This window comes from Papilio polytes, unplaced genomic scaffold (assembly GCF_000836215.1).
Source record: "Papilio polytes unplaced genomic scaffold, Ppol_1.0 DF823879.1, whole genome shotgun sequence".
NCBI lineage: Eukaryota > Metazoa > Arthropoda > Insecta > Lepidoptera > Papilionidae > Papilio > Papilio polytes.
This window is the reverse complement of record NW_013525325.1, coordinates 796,593-817,236: the sequence shown is the minus strand read 5'-3', so window position 1 is coordinate 817,236 and position 20,644 is coordinate 796,593. Positions and strand designations below refer to the sequence as shown.

General features: G+C 33.7%; 1 protein-coding gene and 1 non-coding gene across 3 annotated transcripts; both read left to right on the top strand.

Moving 5' to 3' along the window:
* The first annotated feature begins 12,306 nt into the window (after nucleotides 1-12,306).
* Nucleotides 12,307-15,137, top strand: LOC106103036 (tetra-peptide repeat homeobox protein 1-like). 2 transcript variants are annotated; one of them, XM_013282676.1, is made up of 4 exons: nucleotides 12,307-12,430; nucleotides 13,212-13,773; nucleotides 14,295-14,443; nucleotides 14,941-15,137. In XM_013282676.1, exons 1-4 carry the CDS (start codon nucleotides 12,400-12,402, stop codon nucleotides 15,000-15,002), a joined length of 804 nt encoding a protein of 267 aa, XP_013138130.1. In that variant the 5' UTR covers nucleotides 12,307-12,399; the 3' UTR covers nucleotides 15,003-15,137. The 2 variants fall into 2 exon arrangements, with proteins under 2 accessions (XP_013138130.1, XP_013138131.1); XM_013282677.1 differs by having other exon boundaries at nucleotides 12,320-12,430; nucleotides 13,212-13,371.
* A 4,191-nt stretch (nucleotides 15,138-19,328) lies between these two features.
* On the top strand, nucleotides 19,329-19,400 carry Trnat-cgu. The gene has a single exon. It is a non-coding gene; the product is annotated as a tRNA-Thr (tRNA).
* Nucleotides 19,401-20,644: the final 1,244 nt, after the last annotated feature.

Here is a 20,644-nt window from a genome sequence, read left to right as displayed (position 1 = left end):
TTAACCTAAATGTCTTAAAAATAAAACAGCATTAATTAAAATCCTTAATTTCATCACCAGCTCACTATTCGGACTTAGGGACTTAGAGGCCAGCCTAAGTTAGAGTGAATTTAGCTATGTATAGATAAGATTTTTATTTAAACATGGTAGAAAATTACGAAGCTACATGTTACCCTAAACTTGAATAAACAATACGTCAAGTAAAGAACATGCCTGACCAACATTTAGTCGGTAATATTACAGTAAGTATATAAAATACAGAAAAACTACGCGATGTAGCGAAGATGAGAGTTTACTCAAAGGAACCATCACTTTTATACAACTGATCTGAGTCAGAAAAATCTTTGAATCTAAATCATTAACCTCCCGAAAGAATGAAAAAGGTTCACAACTTCTCGTTTTTATGCCTAAAGTTTTCATTTTAACGTACTAGTACTGTTGCTCGCGACTTCGTCACCGTTAATTTTTAAAAAATATAACATAAGTTAAACTGATAACAAAGCATTTCAATGATGAAAGAATTTTTGAAATCGGCCGATTATAATTGAATTATTTTAATACATACTAAAACACAAATCTTTCCTCTTATAAAATACTAGTATAGAATACATGTTGAATACATTTTTAAAACAAAAACATGTGCTTGTTAAAAAAAGTCAAATTGTATTGAAAGGGTATTTAAAATGCGTTTATAAAATTTGCAATCGTATAGATTTAAAAAATCGTTTTTAATAACGAGTTAGAATGAAATAAAATGTGAAAAAGCACTATTAAATATGTTCCTATATTATAAATGTGAAATATCTTTCCAATATTATAAATGCGAAAGTTTGGGTGTATGGATGTTTGTTAGTGATGTAGCCTAAATTGCTGAAAGGGTAGTAATGAAATTTGGCACAGATATAGAACATAGTCTAAAACAACTTATGGCCTACTTCCCTTTTTTTTTAAATCTGTGGTTGAAGTCGCGGTCGAAAGCTAGTAAAAATCAGTGGTTTATAAGCACTTAATTTGTAATCTACAGGTCTTGGGTTCGAATCCCGCCATGTACGAATGTGATTTTCGATTTTTCTAATTTTCATATTTACATAATTTACCCGACGTTCTTACGGTGATGGAAAACATCGTGAGGAAACCTGCACATATCGGCGAAGAAATTCAAAGATATTTGTGAAGTCAACCAACCCGCACTTGGCCAGCGTGGTTGACTATGGCCTAGTCACCCTTACTTAGGGCAGGCTCCGAGCCTCTCGGTGGGGACTTATAATGAGCTGGTGATGACGATGATGATTGTACATAGATATACCTACATTATTAAAGCATATATTCCGAATTTGTACTTTTCAATTGTTAAATTTAAATTTTTAACTGCGGTACTTTTATAAAAAAAAAACAATACATTTTCTCAACTGGACATCAGTATGCAACACAGTCGTATTGCAGTAATCTAGAAGCCCAATTAAAGCCTGACCAGGAAAAAAGGTATACAAGGGAAAAATTGACAATTGACTGTGCTACAAAACATTGATGCCAAGACTACACTTGGCGCCAGCATCCCTTTTGAAAAACAATGAGATGATTGATTACTGATGTTCGGTGTTCCAGAAAACAAATTAACTATAGTCTGTCCGCGTGTGTTCTTGTCATATTACGTAGAACACAAATACATATAAGCTATTCATATTGTCTCCTTGAATGTATATTAACAATAAAATGATATGGAATAGTTCACCGTTAAATGTACTTTTCCTTCCCATCCCTTAAAAAAGGGTAAAAAGGGAAATAGACTAAAAATGGGCCTCCGGAACCACACTCATCAGACAAAACGCGGAATTGCTTCCACTTCACGCCTGTTTTCTATGTGGTTGTAGTATTTCACCTGGCGAGCCAGCCCTACAGTGCGGAGGTGTTAAAGCGGGCTCTACCACACTTACTGTACCATGTTTCGGTACAGATTATTGTTCGTGCGTTATACAAATTATATAGAGCACACGCACAGATTATTCATTTTGTCTTCTTGAATAAATATTAGATGTAAGTAAATGTTATTCACGAATACAATGAATACATGATATGGAAAACTATCCTTTGATAAAGAGAATTTACGCTAATTATCACACTCGTTTCACGGACGTTAGAAGAACCTCGACTATGATTAGCTTAGCTAACTTCTGTCTATATAAGGCTATGGTTGTTACGCTGACAGAATCATTCTTATGATAAACGGCAACTTAATACATACTTACATACAACAACATCCAACAACATGTTCAAACAATTGACTTTTGTTGTTTTTGGTGAGTAAGATGATAGTTTAGTTGTCACTAACATCCATTCCAATTTATATCTCTCGTTGCTAACTATATTGATTGTAATTTAATTCCATTAGACAGTCATAAATATTGACTTAAGACCATTTTTAACAACCAACCCCTTAATTTATCTTAGGCGTAATAAGTCTTACTAAATTCAAAGCAAAATTATGAACGAAGTAAACTATTTTATGCGATGTTTGATGAAAATGGTCATTCATTTTACTAAATGCAATAATAGTTTTAATACTGTTTTTGTGTTTGACAGCGGGGCTGATAATTGTATCTATGAGTGCCGGAAGCCAACCAACAATAGAAGTACCAGACGGCGTCACCATGCCGGAAGGGTAGGAATAAACTGCATTACTCTAAAAATAACAATGAATTGAACATTTGTTTTAACTCTTTATAAACATGGCTATATGTTTTACCATAAATATATAGCAATGCTTTGAAATAAGTATTTTTTGTTAATTACTAAATGTGTTCTGTAATACTATACTTATATATCTAAAGTAGTAGAACATCTATATATTCATCCAATCCAATTTAGCAATTTTAAAGTTGCGTGGTAACTAACATTAGATGGATGTGTGATGTGTTCACCTAAACTTTACCATTCTAATTATAAGTATACATAGAGTACATACGTAGTATGAAGTTTTATTCATCAAGATTGCTTTTCGCAAGCCTGTAGATACATATTTCAATAGCCAATAGAGTCGCGATATAAAAGGGTTGGCGTATTGATCCTGATATGTAATTATAAGGTTTTTATTGTAAAGCCTTAAAATTGTAATAATTCATATGTACATTATAAATTTAAAAAGTAGGATTTACTTTGTAATCATTTTGTAATCAATGTACATTTTTTCATTGCTCCTACACCAGTACCTCAACAATTGTCGTGCGTAAATAATTGTATGCTTAATTCAAATTCACTGCCTCGTCCAACTGCCTTACAACAATGTAGACAGAAGTGTAATGTAAGTACACGAAAGTAATTCCATATAAGTCTGTAACTGAGCGAATTTATTATGTATTTGGAGTAATGGAAACAACTAACTATCGTTTAAATTAAATGCACTAAAACGACTGACTCGTGGGGGTATAATACACATATTTATTAAAAGTATGTGTATTATGGTTAAATGTACTATGTGGAGAAATTTAATTTAGGTGGTTATAAAGATAGGAGAAAAATGTATAGGGTGATATTGTAAAAAGTGGCAGGCAATAAAAAAAACTTTGTTGTATTCTATGCATTCTTAAATAATTTCAACGTTATGCCAATTAAGTTGGGTGTTCGGGGATATTAACAAACTTTAATTTTGCTGTTTCAGATTTGAATTGAGCGGTTGAATTAAGCGGCTGTAGCGGCGACAACAATGCTGATTATTTTCGCTCTTTGTACTAATGTGATCCGTTTCTGTTAACATTTAATAAACATATTTTTAACTCAATAGTTTCTTTTTAATTATAAATAAAACACAGTTAATGTAATCTTTTAGTTATTTGTATTTTTAAGTACCATGGGAGTAGGCGGGGAAAATTTGCCCCTAGTCCTACCTTCAGATGTATCGCCATACGATAAAGTATTCCCAGAAAGATTTTCAGTTGGCCTTTTGTTCTTAATAAATAAAAATTTAAATAATTAACCAAGCTACAAATGCAGTGAACTAAGTTATATGTAACTAATTTCATTTATATCTTTCGATTCTACTATGATTGAGCTACAATGCAGATTAACCTTGAGTCAACAGACACGTGGAAATTGTGAACATGTGGAAGTAAATACTAAAAACATCGTGAGTGTGGCTTTCCACAACCATAACGGTCAGACATATTTTATTAACTCTTTTACATTGTGTTGGGAAAAATGGACATCAAATCATCCATATCACTACACTTCTATACTATTATAATAAAGCGTAAATACACACTTCTTTGTTGCCTAAGATGTTAGCAATTACAGCATATTTTTGAATAATTCATTTTTTAATAAAAAGCTCTTCACTTGCGTCATGCTTTAGGCTATATATTTTCACGCCAATAAACTCCCTTGTGTGGGAAAGAGCTAATTGCTGCCAACATTAAGGAAACAAGATAGCCAAAGTTTGTCATGTCATGTCAGTTTGACATTTGCTATTGATAATTTGACAAATGTAAACAATGAAATAAAATTTTCATAATTTCATGCGGACGAAACCGCACGGGAACAGCTAGTATATTATAAAGAGGAAAACTTTGTTTGAGTGTAATGAATAGGCTAAAAATCTATTGGACCGATTTTAAAAATTCTTTCACCGTTAGAAAGGTAATTCATCTGTGAGTAACATAGGCCATATTTTACAATGTTTTTATTAGTTCCACGCGGACGAAGTCGCGGGCGAACGCTAGTGTTTTTTGTTTTCGTATTACACCCGTGTAATTCTACGGTAATGAACACACAAATGTATATAAAACATATTTGATATAACTAATTGTTATTCATGAGTACAATGGTACAGAGGACTATCAAGTTGGTAAAAATATACGTTAATTTGCATACTAATTTTTGATGTATGTTCGGAGATATCTCTATATAAAGCTATTGTATATTGATAGTTGTTGCATTCTGAGGTAAACGAAGTTACAATTACACATATAAACATTCAGTTTTCAAGATGTACAAACATTTGCGTCTTATCGTTTCTGGTAAATACATGGATAAAATTTATATAATATAGCTAGTTAGACATTTATTTTTAACTTGTGCAACTCGTTATTGTCACGACATCTTAATAGATATGTTTTAATGTTTCATTTTTATTAATTTATACTTTAACTGTTAATGAATTTACAGTACCTAGGCTTTAGTGATCAGCTAATTTAAATTATCTAAGATGACTGACAAATGTGTTACTTACATTTATTGAACAATTTGCAATAAGGTATTTACCTTTTTGATTCTCTCCGTGTCCACTTCCCAATACCAAGCTAATTAGCAAAGAGCAGTAAGGAAAGGAGAACTTCGGCAGTTGCCCATCATAGACTAAACGTCCACTTTACGCCTGTCTTCTGTAGGTATTACATTTTTCGTGCGAGCTATAGGTCGGTGACCATGGAAACGTGTCATCGGTTAAATGATCAATAAATGTTTTTGTTTCATTAATAATGGTTTTTTGTTTGACAGCGATGCTGATAATAGGCGGCCTCTCCTCGGTAGCTGAGGGCCAGCTGGGCGTGACCCTCTCAGATGAGTAGGATTAGAATGTTTCAGTTTACATCAAAACGTGAACTTTTTATCATTTTCTACTAGCGAAATGTTTTCCATATTGCCTCATCCACACCATTCCTCACGTTCTCGTCTTCTAATAAAAGTTATACTATCATCATCATCATCCTCCTTATCCTACTCCCGTAGGGTCGGCGCGACAGGTTTTTGTCCTCCAAATAACTCTATTATACGTCATCACAGTCATCACTCCCTTTTTGAACATGTCACCTTTCACGTAATCCATCCATCTCTTTCTAGGTCCGCCTCTATCGGTGTACCCCTCCACACTCATAACTAACGTTCTCCATGTAACATGCGATTCATTCCTCCTTATAACATGCTAACTTTTTACTCCTTACCTTCTCTACCAATATAAGTTATACTAAAACTAATATATTTTTGCAGTGGATATCTTTATTCACATCTATACTTCTGTACTAATATACGAGTAATAAAGCGTAAATACACATTTCTTTGTGGCGTAGGATGTCAGCAATCACAGCATATTTTTCAATAACTTTCTTAAATAACAAACCCTACACTTACGACACGCTTCAGGCTATATATTTTCATGCTATTAAGCTTAGGGGGTAAATAAACTGGAAAAAACCTTCTTGTGGAAAAGGGACCATAAACTGCCAACATCCAGGAAGCAAGGTTATTGTAGTAACGGTAATTTTGACATTTGCAATTGAGAATATGACAAATGTAAACAATTAAATAAAGTTTTTATAATTTCATGAGGATGAAGCCGCACGGGAACAGCTACTTTGATATATTTATATTTAGCTAGATTGTACATTTCATTTCAGTTTTTCTGATTGAATCCTTATTGAATACATGAGAGTGTATTAGCAGCGGCTTTTTTTTATATCTTTATCTTGTTTCAGACCAGTACCAATAACATCGCAGCCAACGCCTCAAGGTTTGGCGTGTCTACGGAATTGTCTTCGCAATGCAAATCCTCAGTTACCTATCTCTGTCATAGAGAGTTGTGCAGATCAGTGTAATGTAGGTACGTAAACGATTGTAATATCTCAAACCGGGGTATTGCGAGAATGAAAATAAAAATACATACAATTTCTTTTTCAAAATACGATAGTGTCCAGTAAAAGATCGTAAATACTGCTTACTTTCATGAATTCGCAAAAGGTTAATGTCGTATGGACATGTCGATATTATGCGGTGAGATGATTGGCATTTTTTATAATCATTATATAGGAAATAAGCACGTGGCCACCTGAATTCGACGAAACAGTGAAGCGACCGCACAGAAAGTTAATGTATCCGGATATAATTCTAAATTCTACTCTGTTCCAGGTTTTATTTAACGGTCTGGGTAAAAAGCGGACATCGAGCACATCTTTATTATTTTTTTAATGCACTGTTTTACTAAAATTGTATTGTTTTCTTTAATAAACATATTTTTTAAAAATAAGAGTAACTTTTTGTTTATCGGTGTATTTCGCACAGTTACAATTGAAGTTTTATTTAAAACGTTGAATCTTTAATTGAAATTAAATTGCTACGAGTTTGATACGACCTTTAGCATTATATACCATGCGTAATTTATATTATGTCGATATTGAAATTTTGTATTAGAAGACACTACCTTGTGTTATAACTATAGCCTAATCATACAAGTGAAACATCATGCGTGCATATCATTTTAGGGACAGTCTTTCAATACAAGCTTGACATTTATTCATAGCACAATTTTCTGAAAACTGAACCATAATGTTAGTTTAGGGGAGGCTGGAGGAAAACCAGCGCGGCCTTCAGTGACAAGCTGGATGCCGCATCAGCTGAGCCTTCTCCTTTTGGCCAAGAATTTTTATCTTTATTTTTTTTCAGTAATATGATTTGTAAGTTGTGTTCTTTTAATTTTTTTGATCAATAAATAGTGTTTTATTTTATTCTATTTCTATTTTTATTTATTTTTCCAAATGTTATTAGTAATAGTGACATGTTATTAGTAAAAGTGTATTAACATGTATCTTGAACAAAAAATCTCAATTTCAGAAAACGGGAAATGGCGAATTGTATGAAAATTAAAACATTTCTAAAAAACTTTCACTATTGTCATTATTTAAAACAAATTTTTAACAAACATAATATTCTGTTTTATTGTTGTTTTAACATTGTTGATTAAATTGTGACGAATTATATTAATTAAACTTTACAAAAAGTAAGAAATATACAAACATAAGATAAACTAAAACATATCGAAAAACTAGAACTGTCTATACTCGTATAATTGTATTTTGTCAAGTTTCGCCTGATATTTCTTCATAGCAATATACATGGTAAAATCATTTACATACTAGTTTTTATAGGAGTTTAATATATACAAAGGTTATCAAAAACTACTTGAACACAGCATGTGTTCCATTCGCAAATCAAAAGTCAAAATTCTATCAAAACACCGTGAAGAATTTTTTTTTTGGGTGACTTTAAGGCTTCATTTGTTTTTATATTTGGAACAAGTAACTTCTTTGGTTAAGTATACTAACATTTTATCAAAATCTGCCCATGGTTTTTTTCTGATTTCATATTGAAAAATAACTGCTATCCGAAGTACTGACTTAATCCTATGATCAAGTGTATAGTTAAGAGCCTAACACGAAAATAAGCAATAGAAAGGTAAAAGATAGTACACATTAAAACAAAAGACATAGAAGGTTATTCAAAACATACAAAATGGGATAAGGCCTCGTGAGATATTATTTCTACAAGGTCATTCAACAACATAAAACATTGTTTTAAAACAACAGTTCAAATAAACAACGATTTCCCTAAACCTTAAATACTACGGATATAAAGGGACCTTGTTTTTGATAAGCTTTGTCCTAGAATCTCACTATATATTCTATCCTAGTGTGATAGTATATCATTCTTCTGAAGAATATCAAAACTTGTGAACATTAAACTAAAAATAATACATATTTCAAAATGCATTCTTTTAAATTGTGTGCAATCTTCGTGTCAGGTAACAATATATTATTTCATGTATTTGACTATTGTAAATTCATTATTTCACTGTCTCAAAATCACTTGTGCTTGGGCGTTATTACCAATGAAAAAATTATGTCATTAGCAATAATGTTTTGATGATTGTTCTTTTTAGAACAAGGCATAGAAATCTGTGTACAAAATTAATGTTTAAATACGTAATCATAGTTGGGGTCTACTAGTGTAATAAAAATTTAATTACTAAAATTAAGGTTCGAGATAAACGGACTACTTAAACTGGTATCGGTAGCTTGCGAGTAATGTACGGTGACCATGATTTAATGCACGACATAAACGAAATTCAGATTACATGCTGCCGTGTGCTCTTATATGTCAGCCTTAAAAATCTGTTTTTACAGTGGTACTTGTGAGTGAACTGAAGGCTGCAAAAATAAGTTGCTATTGTGAGAATGAATCTCCAACATCTTCATCCAGTGAGTCTGAAGAACAAAATCCTGTAACTACGACTACTGAACAGTATGTACTTGGTATTTTTACCCTTCATGTGACACAGAGTCCTATAGCATCGGGCTCGAAGGACCATTGTACAATATGAACTGATTGATTGTAAAGAACACAGAATAATAAAATTTTATAAGACTTACTGTAGTAAAATCCAAGAATGTAAAAAGAAAGATTAACTAATAATTTTATAAAAAGTTCTCGAAGGGTGGCGCGTATTGGCCACGAAATTTGGCATAAATGTAGATCTTAATCTGGAAGAACACATAGACTACTTAACTATTGTTACTTTTTAATTTCACGCGGACAGAGTTACGGGCAAAAGCTAGTTAAAAATACGTCGATAAATAAAATAATTTCGAGATCTAATATTGATTTGAACTGTTTAAAGGGCGATAGTGCAACAGATATTGTTATTTTGGACGCTACCACTTATATTAATTCTTTAATGTCTGTTCTACGTACGTGGATAAAATTAGATTGATTCGTTATCAATTTACGTATCCTATCAAACTAGTTTCGATTTCTAAATTTATAGACTTTATATCTATCTCTTTATATCTCTCTATCTATAATCTTTCGCCCGCGACTTCGTCCGCGTGGGATTAAAAAAACAAAAGTGAGTAACCTATGTGTTCTTCCAGACTATCCTCTACGTCTATGCCAAATTTCATCGAGATCCGTTGAGCCGTTTAGGCTACAAACTATACCAAACATCCATCCATCCATCCATCCAAACGTTCGCATTTATAATATTGGATTAAATCTTTTCTCTTATTTCTTTTAGATCACCCACAACGGTTGTAGATGATATAAAGTGCCTTTCAAAATGTCCGTCGTCATTAAATCAGATCCCTGTTTGCGGCACTAACGGGATTACCTATCCTAGCCTTGAATCGCTTGAATGTGCAAAATCCTGTGGCGTTGGTAAGACCATAATAAACCTTTCTCAATATTCTATATTTTCTCGATGAATTATTACTATTTTTTTTTTTTAAAGATCTAGAAAATCTGTTTAAACTTTTTAAAATAAGTTTATTTTTTCCAGATGTTGATCTTGCATCCAGTTCGCCTTGTCCTACAAGTGGTTTACAACTTTTTTCGTAATATTGCCACGAATTGTAATAGATAATGACATATTTTATTTTGTAAAAATAGGTTAATTTGGAAAATCTTATGTTTTAGTTGTTTTTAGAGGTGAAGGTTATTCTGTATTGAGTTTATTTTGGAAAACTTAAAACTTGTATTGGTAAGATCAAACACGCTACTTCAAAAACTGTTTTTCATACATCGAAATTATGAAAAAGATATTATAGTTTATTTTAACAAAGAAAATAACATTTCAATCTACAAACAATGCAAATATCCGATACAGGACACTTTATATTGTTAATAATTTGCATCTTTTTATTATAATATTGAATGAACGTTTCGTTATAAGAGGAAATTATGTGTATTTCTTAGTAAATACGTTGTTTGATTTGATATGTACTCCACAAGGTCTTTTGCTCCAGCGGTTAAAAATATATAATTCACGTGGTGATAATTTTTCTCAAGATTGTTAATCTATACTATTATTATAAAGAGGAAAACTTGATTGTAATGAAATAACTCAAAACTCTTTTACCATTAAAAAGCTACGTTGTCAGTGAGTAACATAGGCTATGTTTTATATTATTTTCGAGTATAGTACTTTCAAGATCAGTCGCGCTGCGAAAGCTAGTGTTTTAATCAAATTTAAATAACACTTGAAGTATATATATATAAAAATCTAATGATATCTCTCTTTTTGTTGAGTAGAATGTAAGAGGTTCACAGCAATGTAAACATAATTTTAACGGTTTTAGAAAAAAAAACTACCTATGTTATAAACAACGCTTCTTTCGTCATACCAGAGGGCTTATCATGAATATTCGCGAGAAAGATTTCGTAACGTCGTCTACGTAATTTGTATTAGAATTGCACTGAAAAATATGATACTTTGTCGATTTCTTACGAATACGTTCTCGCAACTGTCACAAAAAAATTCTTAATAGAGCTCTGTATCATTTTGTAAAAACAAAGCGGTTGGGTTTTCCTATTCTTATCTGCAGACGTTGTATGTTGCATTGACACTTACGATAAGAGTATATAACAAAAAAAATAACGTTTATTCCGCTCAATGTTTTTATGTTGTCATCTTAATGATTGTATACAACAGATTGTTGATGTTACACTGTTTTACATAAAAAAATCGATAATAAATTTTAATAAAGTAATAATTATGTTTATAATTGTATTATTTTTCTTTAAAACGCAATCCAGACCGTATCAGTAATTATCATTTCACTGTTCGCCATCTTCCTTATGATTGTTTGGTAATTTCAAAAGATAAATAAATAAACGAAAGATCTGCATATACTGGTTGTCTAAGGAAATCAACGCACAGCCAGATCACAATGCTTATCTACTCGTATTTGTAAAAAATGTACATTCCAAGTTATTTCAAAATAACAATCCTGTCTTGATAAAAAAAAACCGCTGGGAAGTTGTTGGGAATTCACAGCGAGCAAATTATCTACAGGTCATCGTCAACTGTGTTAATTAGTGATGTTACGTGTTTATCGATACATTTTTAATATACAGTTAATTAAAACAATCATTTAACGTTACAACGTTAAGAATACCTATAAACATTTTACGCAATAAAAATCGAAAATTAAAATTTTGACACGAGAAATTAGAGGCATATGGAGTTTCGTTTATTTTAAACTAGCTTTCGCCCGCGACTCCGTCCCCGTCCCGTGACATAAAAAAAAGGATCCATATAAACATTCGCATTTATATTAGTATGATTACATTTATAAAATTTGCATGATACTTCACAGACAAGAACATAATGAAATCAGTCAATTTGTGAACCAATCTGCCACATTCATAGCTTTATTGTTCCTTGTCACGTGATTCTAGATATATGTTTCCCGTTGGACTTAACGGCATACAGATCAATCGGCCCGATGTGAATTTTTCCTATTAAATTATTGATCATTTAACTGACTCCAGATCCTGAAGAGCAACACTAAACAAGTTCCTAAGTATATGTTACTTACTTCTATTTTCCATACTTATCTACAAAGGGTTACTAAAAGACAATAAGGGTTGAGTGCGGATAACAATTAATAATACACTTATAGGAAATACCGACACTAAATCGCAAACATCATTATTGTAAGTGAGCAAGATATGAGCAGAACGTGGTCGCTATTGAACGCGAGTTTAAAAGCAACGAAGATGGTCAACATCGGCCAGTGACGCTTGACAGATAATACGAGACGGACCAGTTGTATTATTTCTTAAGGAATATAAAAATCAAAAATGAAGATATTGTGTGTATTTTTATTAGCTGGTAAGTAATCATATATCATTTATACAACGTTTTTTGTATGAAGTGTTGAAATTAAATTCACTTTTAAACTTCCTTTAAATCCCAGTACCTAGTATAGGTTGATTAAAAAAATTAATTTCTACCTTATTTGTTAATTTCGTAGTTAACAATTAATTTTGACCATTTGAGTTCTTTTTAATGATTCAAAAACATATTTACCTCTACGATCCAGCGAAACACATATGAAATATTTCTAAAAGACGCATCTATGTGATGGTGTTTTTAATCGGTGATACATTTTAGACTGTGATTTTTTGCCCTTTTTTTGTACTTGCTACATTTTGCTAATTACGCGGATACGTATATTTTAATATTTGCAAGTAAAATGGAACATTTATGTATCTTGATTTTATAAAAAACCTTTTATATTTTCCTCCTTAAAACCAGCTACCAAAGTCATGCGACAACCGGTTACCGGTCCGGTAATTGTTGTATTTATACAAAAATGACTTCTCCGTTGGCGTTATTGACCTCTACCTTATATTCAAAGATTATTATGTTTACATTCAATGATAAAGTATGTTATCTCAATTTCATTCTTGGAAGAAGTTATTTAATTTTTATAGCAAAACTTCCTGCTGATTGTTTTGTATGACATTTTTTTTCTTTTCTCTTTATAATATTACAGATAAATAAGTTTAAAAAAAACGTTTAATCGATGTTTATTAGTCCCGATGCGACTTTACCTTTCAACAAAAATGCGGATGGCTTGAAGCATGATTATGATTTTTAATTTTTCCAGCGTTTCTTACAACCGATGTCTTCGGATTAAATCTTAGAAATAAGAGACAAGCAGAAACCAATAACAACAATTTGGAAGACAGATATGGATTTATGTTACCGCAGTGGTATCCAACGCGATTGCCGCCCCAGTGGAATACGCCGCAGATGCCTGACAGAAGGTTTCCTGGCCAAACGTCTAATTTCGGACAAAACCCTTACCCAAGATTTTACCCTGACCCAAGTCTATACCCTGGTCTAGAAATGTATCCTTACCCAGGACCGTACCCTAACCCAATGTTTCCCAATCCACGACCTTTTCCTAACCCACAGTTTCCCAATCCACCACCGTATCCTAACCCACAGTTTCCCGATCAAGGACAGTTTGTTTTCCCTGGATCTATCCCTGGTGCGGTACCTAACCCTGGACAAGTACCTAACCCTGGACAAGGACTACTCCCCGGATCTCTCCCTGGTGCAGTACCTAACCCTGGACAAGTACCTCTCCCTGGAGAAGTGTCTCCGCCTGGACAAGGAATACTACCAGATCAGACACAACAGACAACTCAAAACCCAATAAATGGGCAAGTTGAAACTGTTACTTTCATTGTTTATTATTATTTGCTGTTCATTTTAATTTAAGTCAAATAACATTTTTCACTGCTGATAATATTGGTACATTTGTACGTCTTAGCTTTGCATGTTAGTAGTTAAATTTGGCCACATACCATACAATAGCTTCTATAGCTACATATATTAACATCCTTAAAAATATCCATAATACAGTTTCTATTGTAAAATACATTAACACTAAACGATCTAATAATATATAACATGTTCCATAAATTGTTTGATGAAACTATTTATCAATCACCTTTATCATGGATACTAATAATATGACGAACACAGATTTAACCATTTACAGGGCGCTTTAGTACTAACATGCAGCATGCGTTTGTTAAACCATTGAAGAGATATCGTTTCCAGTTGGGGTACCTATAAAAAATCCTTTTGAGTGCAGTGCAGTGCCACACAACATTTCTCGTATGACAACGTTTCAACTGTTTTATAAGATGAGTAAACTAAGTGATGAATGATATTCCAGGACCACAACACCAGCGGCGAGCGACCCCACTATCGACGACTGCATTGCCAACTGCCCCGTGACCGCGGAATACAACCCTGTGTGCGGCACAAACAATGTCACCTATCCAAACCCAGGGCGCTTGTACTGTGCTCAGGCTTGTGGAACAAGTAAGTACAGATCGCAAAAATATCTCACGTCAGACTACAAAGAGGGCTTAACACTAATAATCGTGAGAACACTTTCGTAACGTCAACAGTCAACGAAAAAAGTTTTATATGTTACGAGGCTTAAAGTACACCGAAAAATCCGATAAAACCTTACGTTACATATACGTTCTCGCACGTGTATCACAAATATTCGTAATAGACCCGTTGGTTTAATTCATATGTCACGATGCGTTACCAAGGTCAAAGAGCGGCGTTGTGATGACATCTCTGAGCCAATTGCTGTTTTATAAGCAAACACCAATGACACAAAAACAAGTCCAGAACGATTAAAAACTCGTTTAGTATGTATTTGAGTAAAATTGTAGTAAATTATAATTGAAAATTAACCATAAAACTTAATGCGAGAACCAAAATACAATACATTGTTTCGATTAAGTTACTATCCTTAGGTGTGTTGATGAAAAATAATATTAACATTTTTAATTTTCCCTTTACAGATGTGAACCTATTGCGGTCATCACCGTGTCCAGCCACGACAGTCGCCCCGCCTCCATCGTGATCTAGTCCTTAATGTTACTTTGTAAAAATTTCTCTATTAAAAAAGTTTTATTAAGAAAGCAATAAATAAAACTCGACTAAAACCACTAAGTCTTATTCAAGTTTTGATGGTCAAAAATACATGGATGACATTATCTGTGTAAAGAATTTAATTCCATTCCCCCGTAGAATCTAATATTGTATCTCAGTCTCCATAAGTGACATAACTAAGTACATACGTAGGTTGCCATAATAAGTTACCGACCTAATTGCATTGAGTATCAGATGACATGTACCGAAATAGCTAGTTCTCGAATATGTTTTCCTTGATGGATTACAAGACCTTTTAAAAAATCCATAGCTACAACTAATTGCATTGTACACATCTTACTAATATTATTGATGCGAATGTTTACATGGATGGATGTTTGTTAGAGTTTGTAGTCTAAACTGCTGGACAGATCTCGATGAAATTTGGCACAGATGTAGAACATAGTCTGGAAGAACACGTAGGCTACTTACTTTTGATTTCTTTTAATTCCACGCAGACGGAGTCGCGGGCAAAAAGTAGTAAATAATAAAAGAACATGTAATTTTGATCTACTATAATTCAAAGTCATTTTTTCTTTAGCGAGTTTTTGTATTCATTGCATTCCGGCTACACTAAATAGGTTTTGTACTAGTCGAACGGCAAATCAGAAACAGATTATTCATAGTAATTACGCGGGTCTTCACCGATCGGATTGTTGTTTAAGCGTCGATTACTCTTTGAACTCATAAAGCCTCGGCGAGACGTTTTCCTTGTTTTAATATTATAAACAAAGAAAAGTGCAATCTAGCATGTAATTAAATCATAAGCAAAATACCCAGTAATCGATACATGTTTCTCGATTGTTATATCTCAATCTCGTTTTTTCATTATTGAATTTGTAATAAAATATTTTATATTAGACATAATAAATATATATAATTTTATATAAATTATAAATTGAGAACACTCAAGACTTGACTTGTAATCCTGCAGTCCTTGATTCGAATCTAGTCACACAGTGGACAATAATTTGGCCTCCATAGACAAATTCATCGGAATTTTTGTATGTCTCTTTTTTAGATTAAATGTGCTTTTTATGACTTAATACATAACATAGTGCTAAATTCATCATATGTCGAAATTTATGGCGCTATCAGAATGTTTTCTTAGAAAAATTGTATGGAGTCTGCATTAAAGTTGATGATATCTCAGGTATCACACGACTGCACCTTATTTCCTCTGGGTCGGGTCTCGCAGCACGACCTACCCTTGAACTACGAATGCACCGGAGGGCATAATATTGTAAACTAAGGGAATGGGTACTTACCAGCTCGATGATCGCCTTACCTCCTGTAGGTGCCTGGTCTCTGTCAGTTCCAATCGAGTCAAAGTCTGGTTCTGTAAAGTCTGTAGGCGCCAACGATGCTGCCTGAAGATGCACCCGTATGCACCGTAATGATTAAAAACGCGAAACCGAATTTAGCAACCTCGTTCGCTAACCGAAATCGACACGCCTGTTGTGTCTTTCGCGGTTTAATATATTCAACATATTATTAATACACCGCATACCACTGGTCCTAGAGGCTTCAAAATTTGCATAAATATTTCTATTACTTCATTGGGCTTACACAAAGAAAGAATTTTAGGGAAATTGGGGTTAAAGCTTGTATAGAAAGAAATTGTTTTTTTTTATAATATATGGTGGCAAACGAGTAACCGGCCACCTGAATCCACCGAAATGGAAAGCGACCGCTGCCCATAAACATCCGCAAGTGCAGATGCGTTGTCTACCCTTAATTGACGGAGCAGGAGAGGCAGCTATATTATTTTAGTCGTGTTTACTACAGTAATTGTTATATTTTCATCTAGCAAAAATTACCTAAATTATAAAGTCGGTGATTAATCATATTAGGAACTTGTGGAACCGTTCCCACATGCATGTTTGAAACAAGAAAAAATAAATTTTAATTTCATGTGAATCATTAACGTCGCCGTGTGTAATGTCGTTACTTCCTTCACTTGCGTATTCTAATTAATATCACTTGTTTGTAAGTTTGAGTTTCTAAGTCTTCAAAATGTTACTAAAGTAGTTTCATTGAACAAAAAGAGGATATATTAATATGAAACTCAAATCACCATAACACAAAAAAATTAAAATTATCTGTTACTAAATCCTATCCTATCTCTTATCTCCTATCTCCTATCTCCCATCTCCCATCTCCCATCTCCCATCTCCCGTCTCCCGTCTCCCGTCTCCCGTCTCCCGTCTCCCGTCTCCCGTCTCCCGTCTCCCGTCTCCCGTCTCCTGTCTCCTGTCTCATGTCTCCTGTCTCCTGTCTCCTGTCTCCTGTCTCCTGTCTCCTGTCTCCTGTCTCCTGTCTCCTGTCTCCTGTCTCCTGTCTCCTAACTCCTATCTCCTATCTCCTATCTCCTATCCTATCTCCGCCTATCTCCTACGCGTAGAACCAATAAACGTAGTTTGTAACGCCTTTAACGAACGCAAGGAACTTGGATTTCCACATGTTAGTTATATCCCCAGGACAATGCTGGGACAAATTACACGGTTTAATGTTACAATAATGTATTTGTCGGAGTGAAACGAGCTGTTTGTATATTTCAACTCCGAATGTAGATTATGTACACGGTAACGATCCTCCATTGAGGGCGTGCGTATATCGGAGATAATGAAATAAAAATCACGAAACATTAGATTTCATTGACAGCGAACTGCCAAAAACTATTCAATGCTTTTGATCATAGAATTAAAGAAGTATGTGATGGCCTGACCACACGGACGGAAACCTCTGCTGTATATGAAGCCAGTCGGGTGAGTTTTTTTAATTATTTCATAACTATCATACATTTGTGCATATTTATAATCTGTACTTTTAAAAATCTTTCATGTCGTTTTTTAAATGTTTTAAGTCTTTTTTGGATAATAGTTTTTTTCGTAAATACCTTCAGTATTAAAAATAGATGGTAAAACTGGGGAAATCCTACAGAAAGTGACGATCTTACCAACGGAGTGACGTCATTGACTTTCGGTGGCCCGAATCTGGAGATCCTCTACGTCACTACATCCAACCCGCGCTGTAAGAAGCACGAAGCTGTATGGCTGCAGCTGTAAGCACGAGCTGCCTTGTACGAGGTCACGAACCTCGGTTTTAAAGGGCATCTTCCCTTTAAAATGAAATTAGTAAATTAAAATGTTTCTTAATACTTTTTTTTATATTTTTAAACCTATTTCTGTCATAAGCCCTCATACCTAAACTGCTGGTATCTAGCCTAAATTAATAGTGACTAGGTGACTAGGCCTTAGTCAATCAAATTAGTTCTGTGCGGATTGAATGACTTCACATTTATGACTTTTTTTACTAATATGAGATATATAAAGGAAGTAACTAATGTATCTTTATGTAAGCTATATGTGTTTTTTTTTTATAACATAAGGTGGCAAACGAGCAAGCGGCCACCTGAAATCGCCAAAGTGGCAAAGCGACCGCTGCCCATAGACATCCGCAATTGCGGATGCGTTGCCTACCCTTATCCGACGGAGGAGGAGACGCACATAAAGAGGGTATTTCCCCTTCCTATGCATCTCCTCCACTGTCAAATCCACTTCCTCTTCCCAACCTCTCTTTACAAGAAACGGGTGGTAAAGAGAAAGGAACTTAAATTAGGCCTCCGGCACCACACTCATCAGACGAAACACGGAATTGTTTCCATTTCACGCCTGTCTTCTGTGTGGTCGTGGTATTACACCGGGCGTGCCGGCCCATTCGTCCTAAGATGTTAAAGCGGGCACTACCACTGTTACATGTGTTATTATGTATCTTTTATCCGAGCACGTGTATAGGGAATAGTAAGTCAAGATAATTGAATAATAATATAAGACGGAAAATCCGTTAGTAATGTAGATCTGGAGAAACATCACAACAAGACATCTTCGGCACATTAAGTAAATTAATTCGAAGTATCAAAATAATCGTTAATTAATATCATCAAGGTCATCGTAATTAGAACAATTAATTAACAAAACACTTTTCTGAGACTATTTGATAATTGATTGAAATAAATAACCATGACTTAAGAACCATTTTTAGATAAATAAAAAATGTAATCAATCTTACAAACGACACATACTTTTGTGAGACATAGTTTTAACTTTTTCTGCCTAATTGTAAAGAATTAAATAAATGAACTCGATTTTTTATTTATGCTTATTGTAAACGAAACATTATTTAATATTTTTTTATTAATTACGCAATGTCTAATCTGTAACAAAGTGTTAACTTAAATTTGAGTGTCATGTCACGCGCCTCTTTAGCTCAGTGGTAGAGCACTGGTCTCGTAAACCAGGGGTCGTGAGTTCAAACCTCACAGGAGGCAATTTTCATTTTGTAAACGCTACACAAAATTAAATGTAGGTGATACGTTAGTTATCGCATAGTTATCAACTGTAATTAATGTAATTCAAATAATACTTTTTATTTAATTTATTACTAGCTGTTTTCATGCAACCTCATTCGTTGGAAATTATATAAAAACATGTTTTATTGTTTACATGTGACAAATTATCAATACCAAATGTCAAAATACATGACATGATGTCAAATGTTGGCTGCAACTTTTGGTCTCTTTCCCACACTAGGGTTTTTATCCAAAATATTTACCCCTAAGTTTAACGGCGTGAAAATATATAGCATAGGGCGTGACGTGACTGTAGGGCTTTTTTATTAAAAAAAGAGTTATTCGAAAATGTGCTGTAATTGCTGACATCTTAGGCAACAAAGAAGTGTGTGTTTACGCTTTATTATAACAAGTATAGATATAGTATAGAGTACAGATTGCACGCATCGTTACTTTCATTAAATTCCAATGTATTATTATAAACGGCTATAAACTTGAATTAAAAAATTCATAGAAATGAGAAACGGATATGATATTAATGTGAAAATTCTTTAACAAGTTGTATCCGGATTGTTTAATGACTCAAAAGATTTTACTATGTATAAGGTAAATGACTTTGTTTGTCCTTAGATAACCTAAACGGATTTGGTTCATTGAAGTTATGTACAAGGCATACATACTAATTAGATCCTTGATAGCTTGTCTGACTGGATAACTGAATGATAGCTAGGTTTACTGTACAGTTGATTAGTTAGCATTTTAATCAGGAAACTCCGATTTAGATCCGGCATAATAATGTTCCGATTAATGTGATGAAAATACGATAAAAAGCAATTTCGTGAAACATTAACACAAAGATTACTATTATCAGTAATTCGTCGAAATATTAAAGCGATCGCCCATACACATCCTTAAAAGTATATTGTTGTCTATCTTTGTTAGACGGGTAGCGCAAAGAGGACGTTTCTCTTTTTCGTCACGTCTGTCAAATCCTCCTTCCCCCAACTTTTCCTTGTTAAAAGACCGGGAAGAGAAGTGGGACTGATGTTATGTATCGGGCACGGACAATCATCAGACGGAACACGCTATTAATTTTATTTCGCCCGTCTTCTGTTTGACCCTGATATTGCATCTGGCAATCCGGCTAATTCGTGCAATATATGTTGTGCTGGGGTCTACACTTTTTGACCGACTTCCCAAAAGAAGGAGGTATTCAATTCGAC

Excerpts from the sequence above, each read along its gene's own strand:
- LOC106103036 (XM_013282676.1), top strand. The coding sequence starts at position 12,400 with ATGAAGATATTGTGTGTATTTTTATTAGCTG. Across the intron at positions 12,431-13,211 it reads GTGTGTATTTTTATTAGCTG|CGTTTCTTACAACCGATGTC; the intron begins GTAAGTAATCAT and ends TAATTTTTCCAG. Across the intron at positions 14,444-14,940 it reads TGCTCAGGCTTGTGGAACAA|ATGTGAACCTATTGCGGTCA; the intron begins GTAAGTACAGAT and ends TTCCCTTTACAG.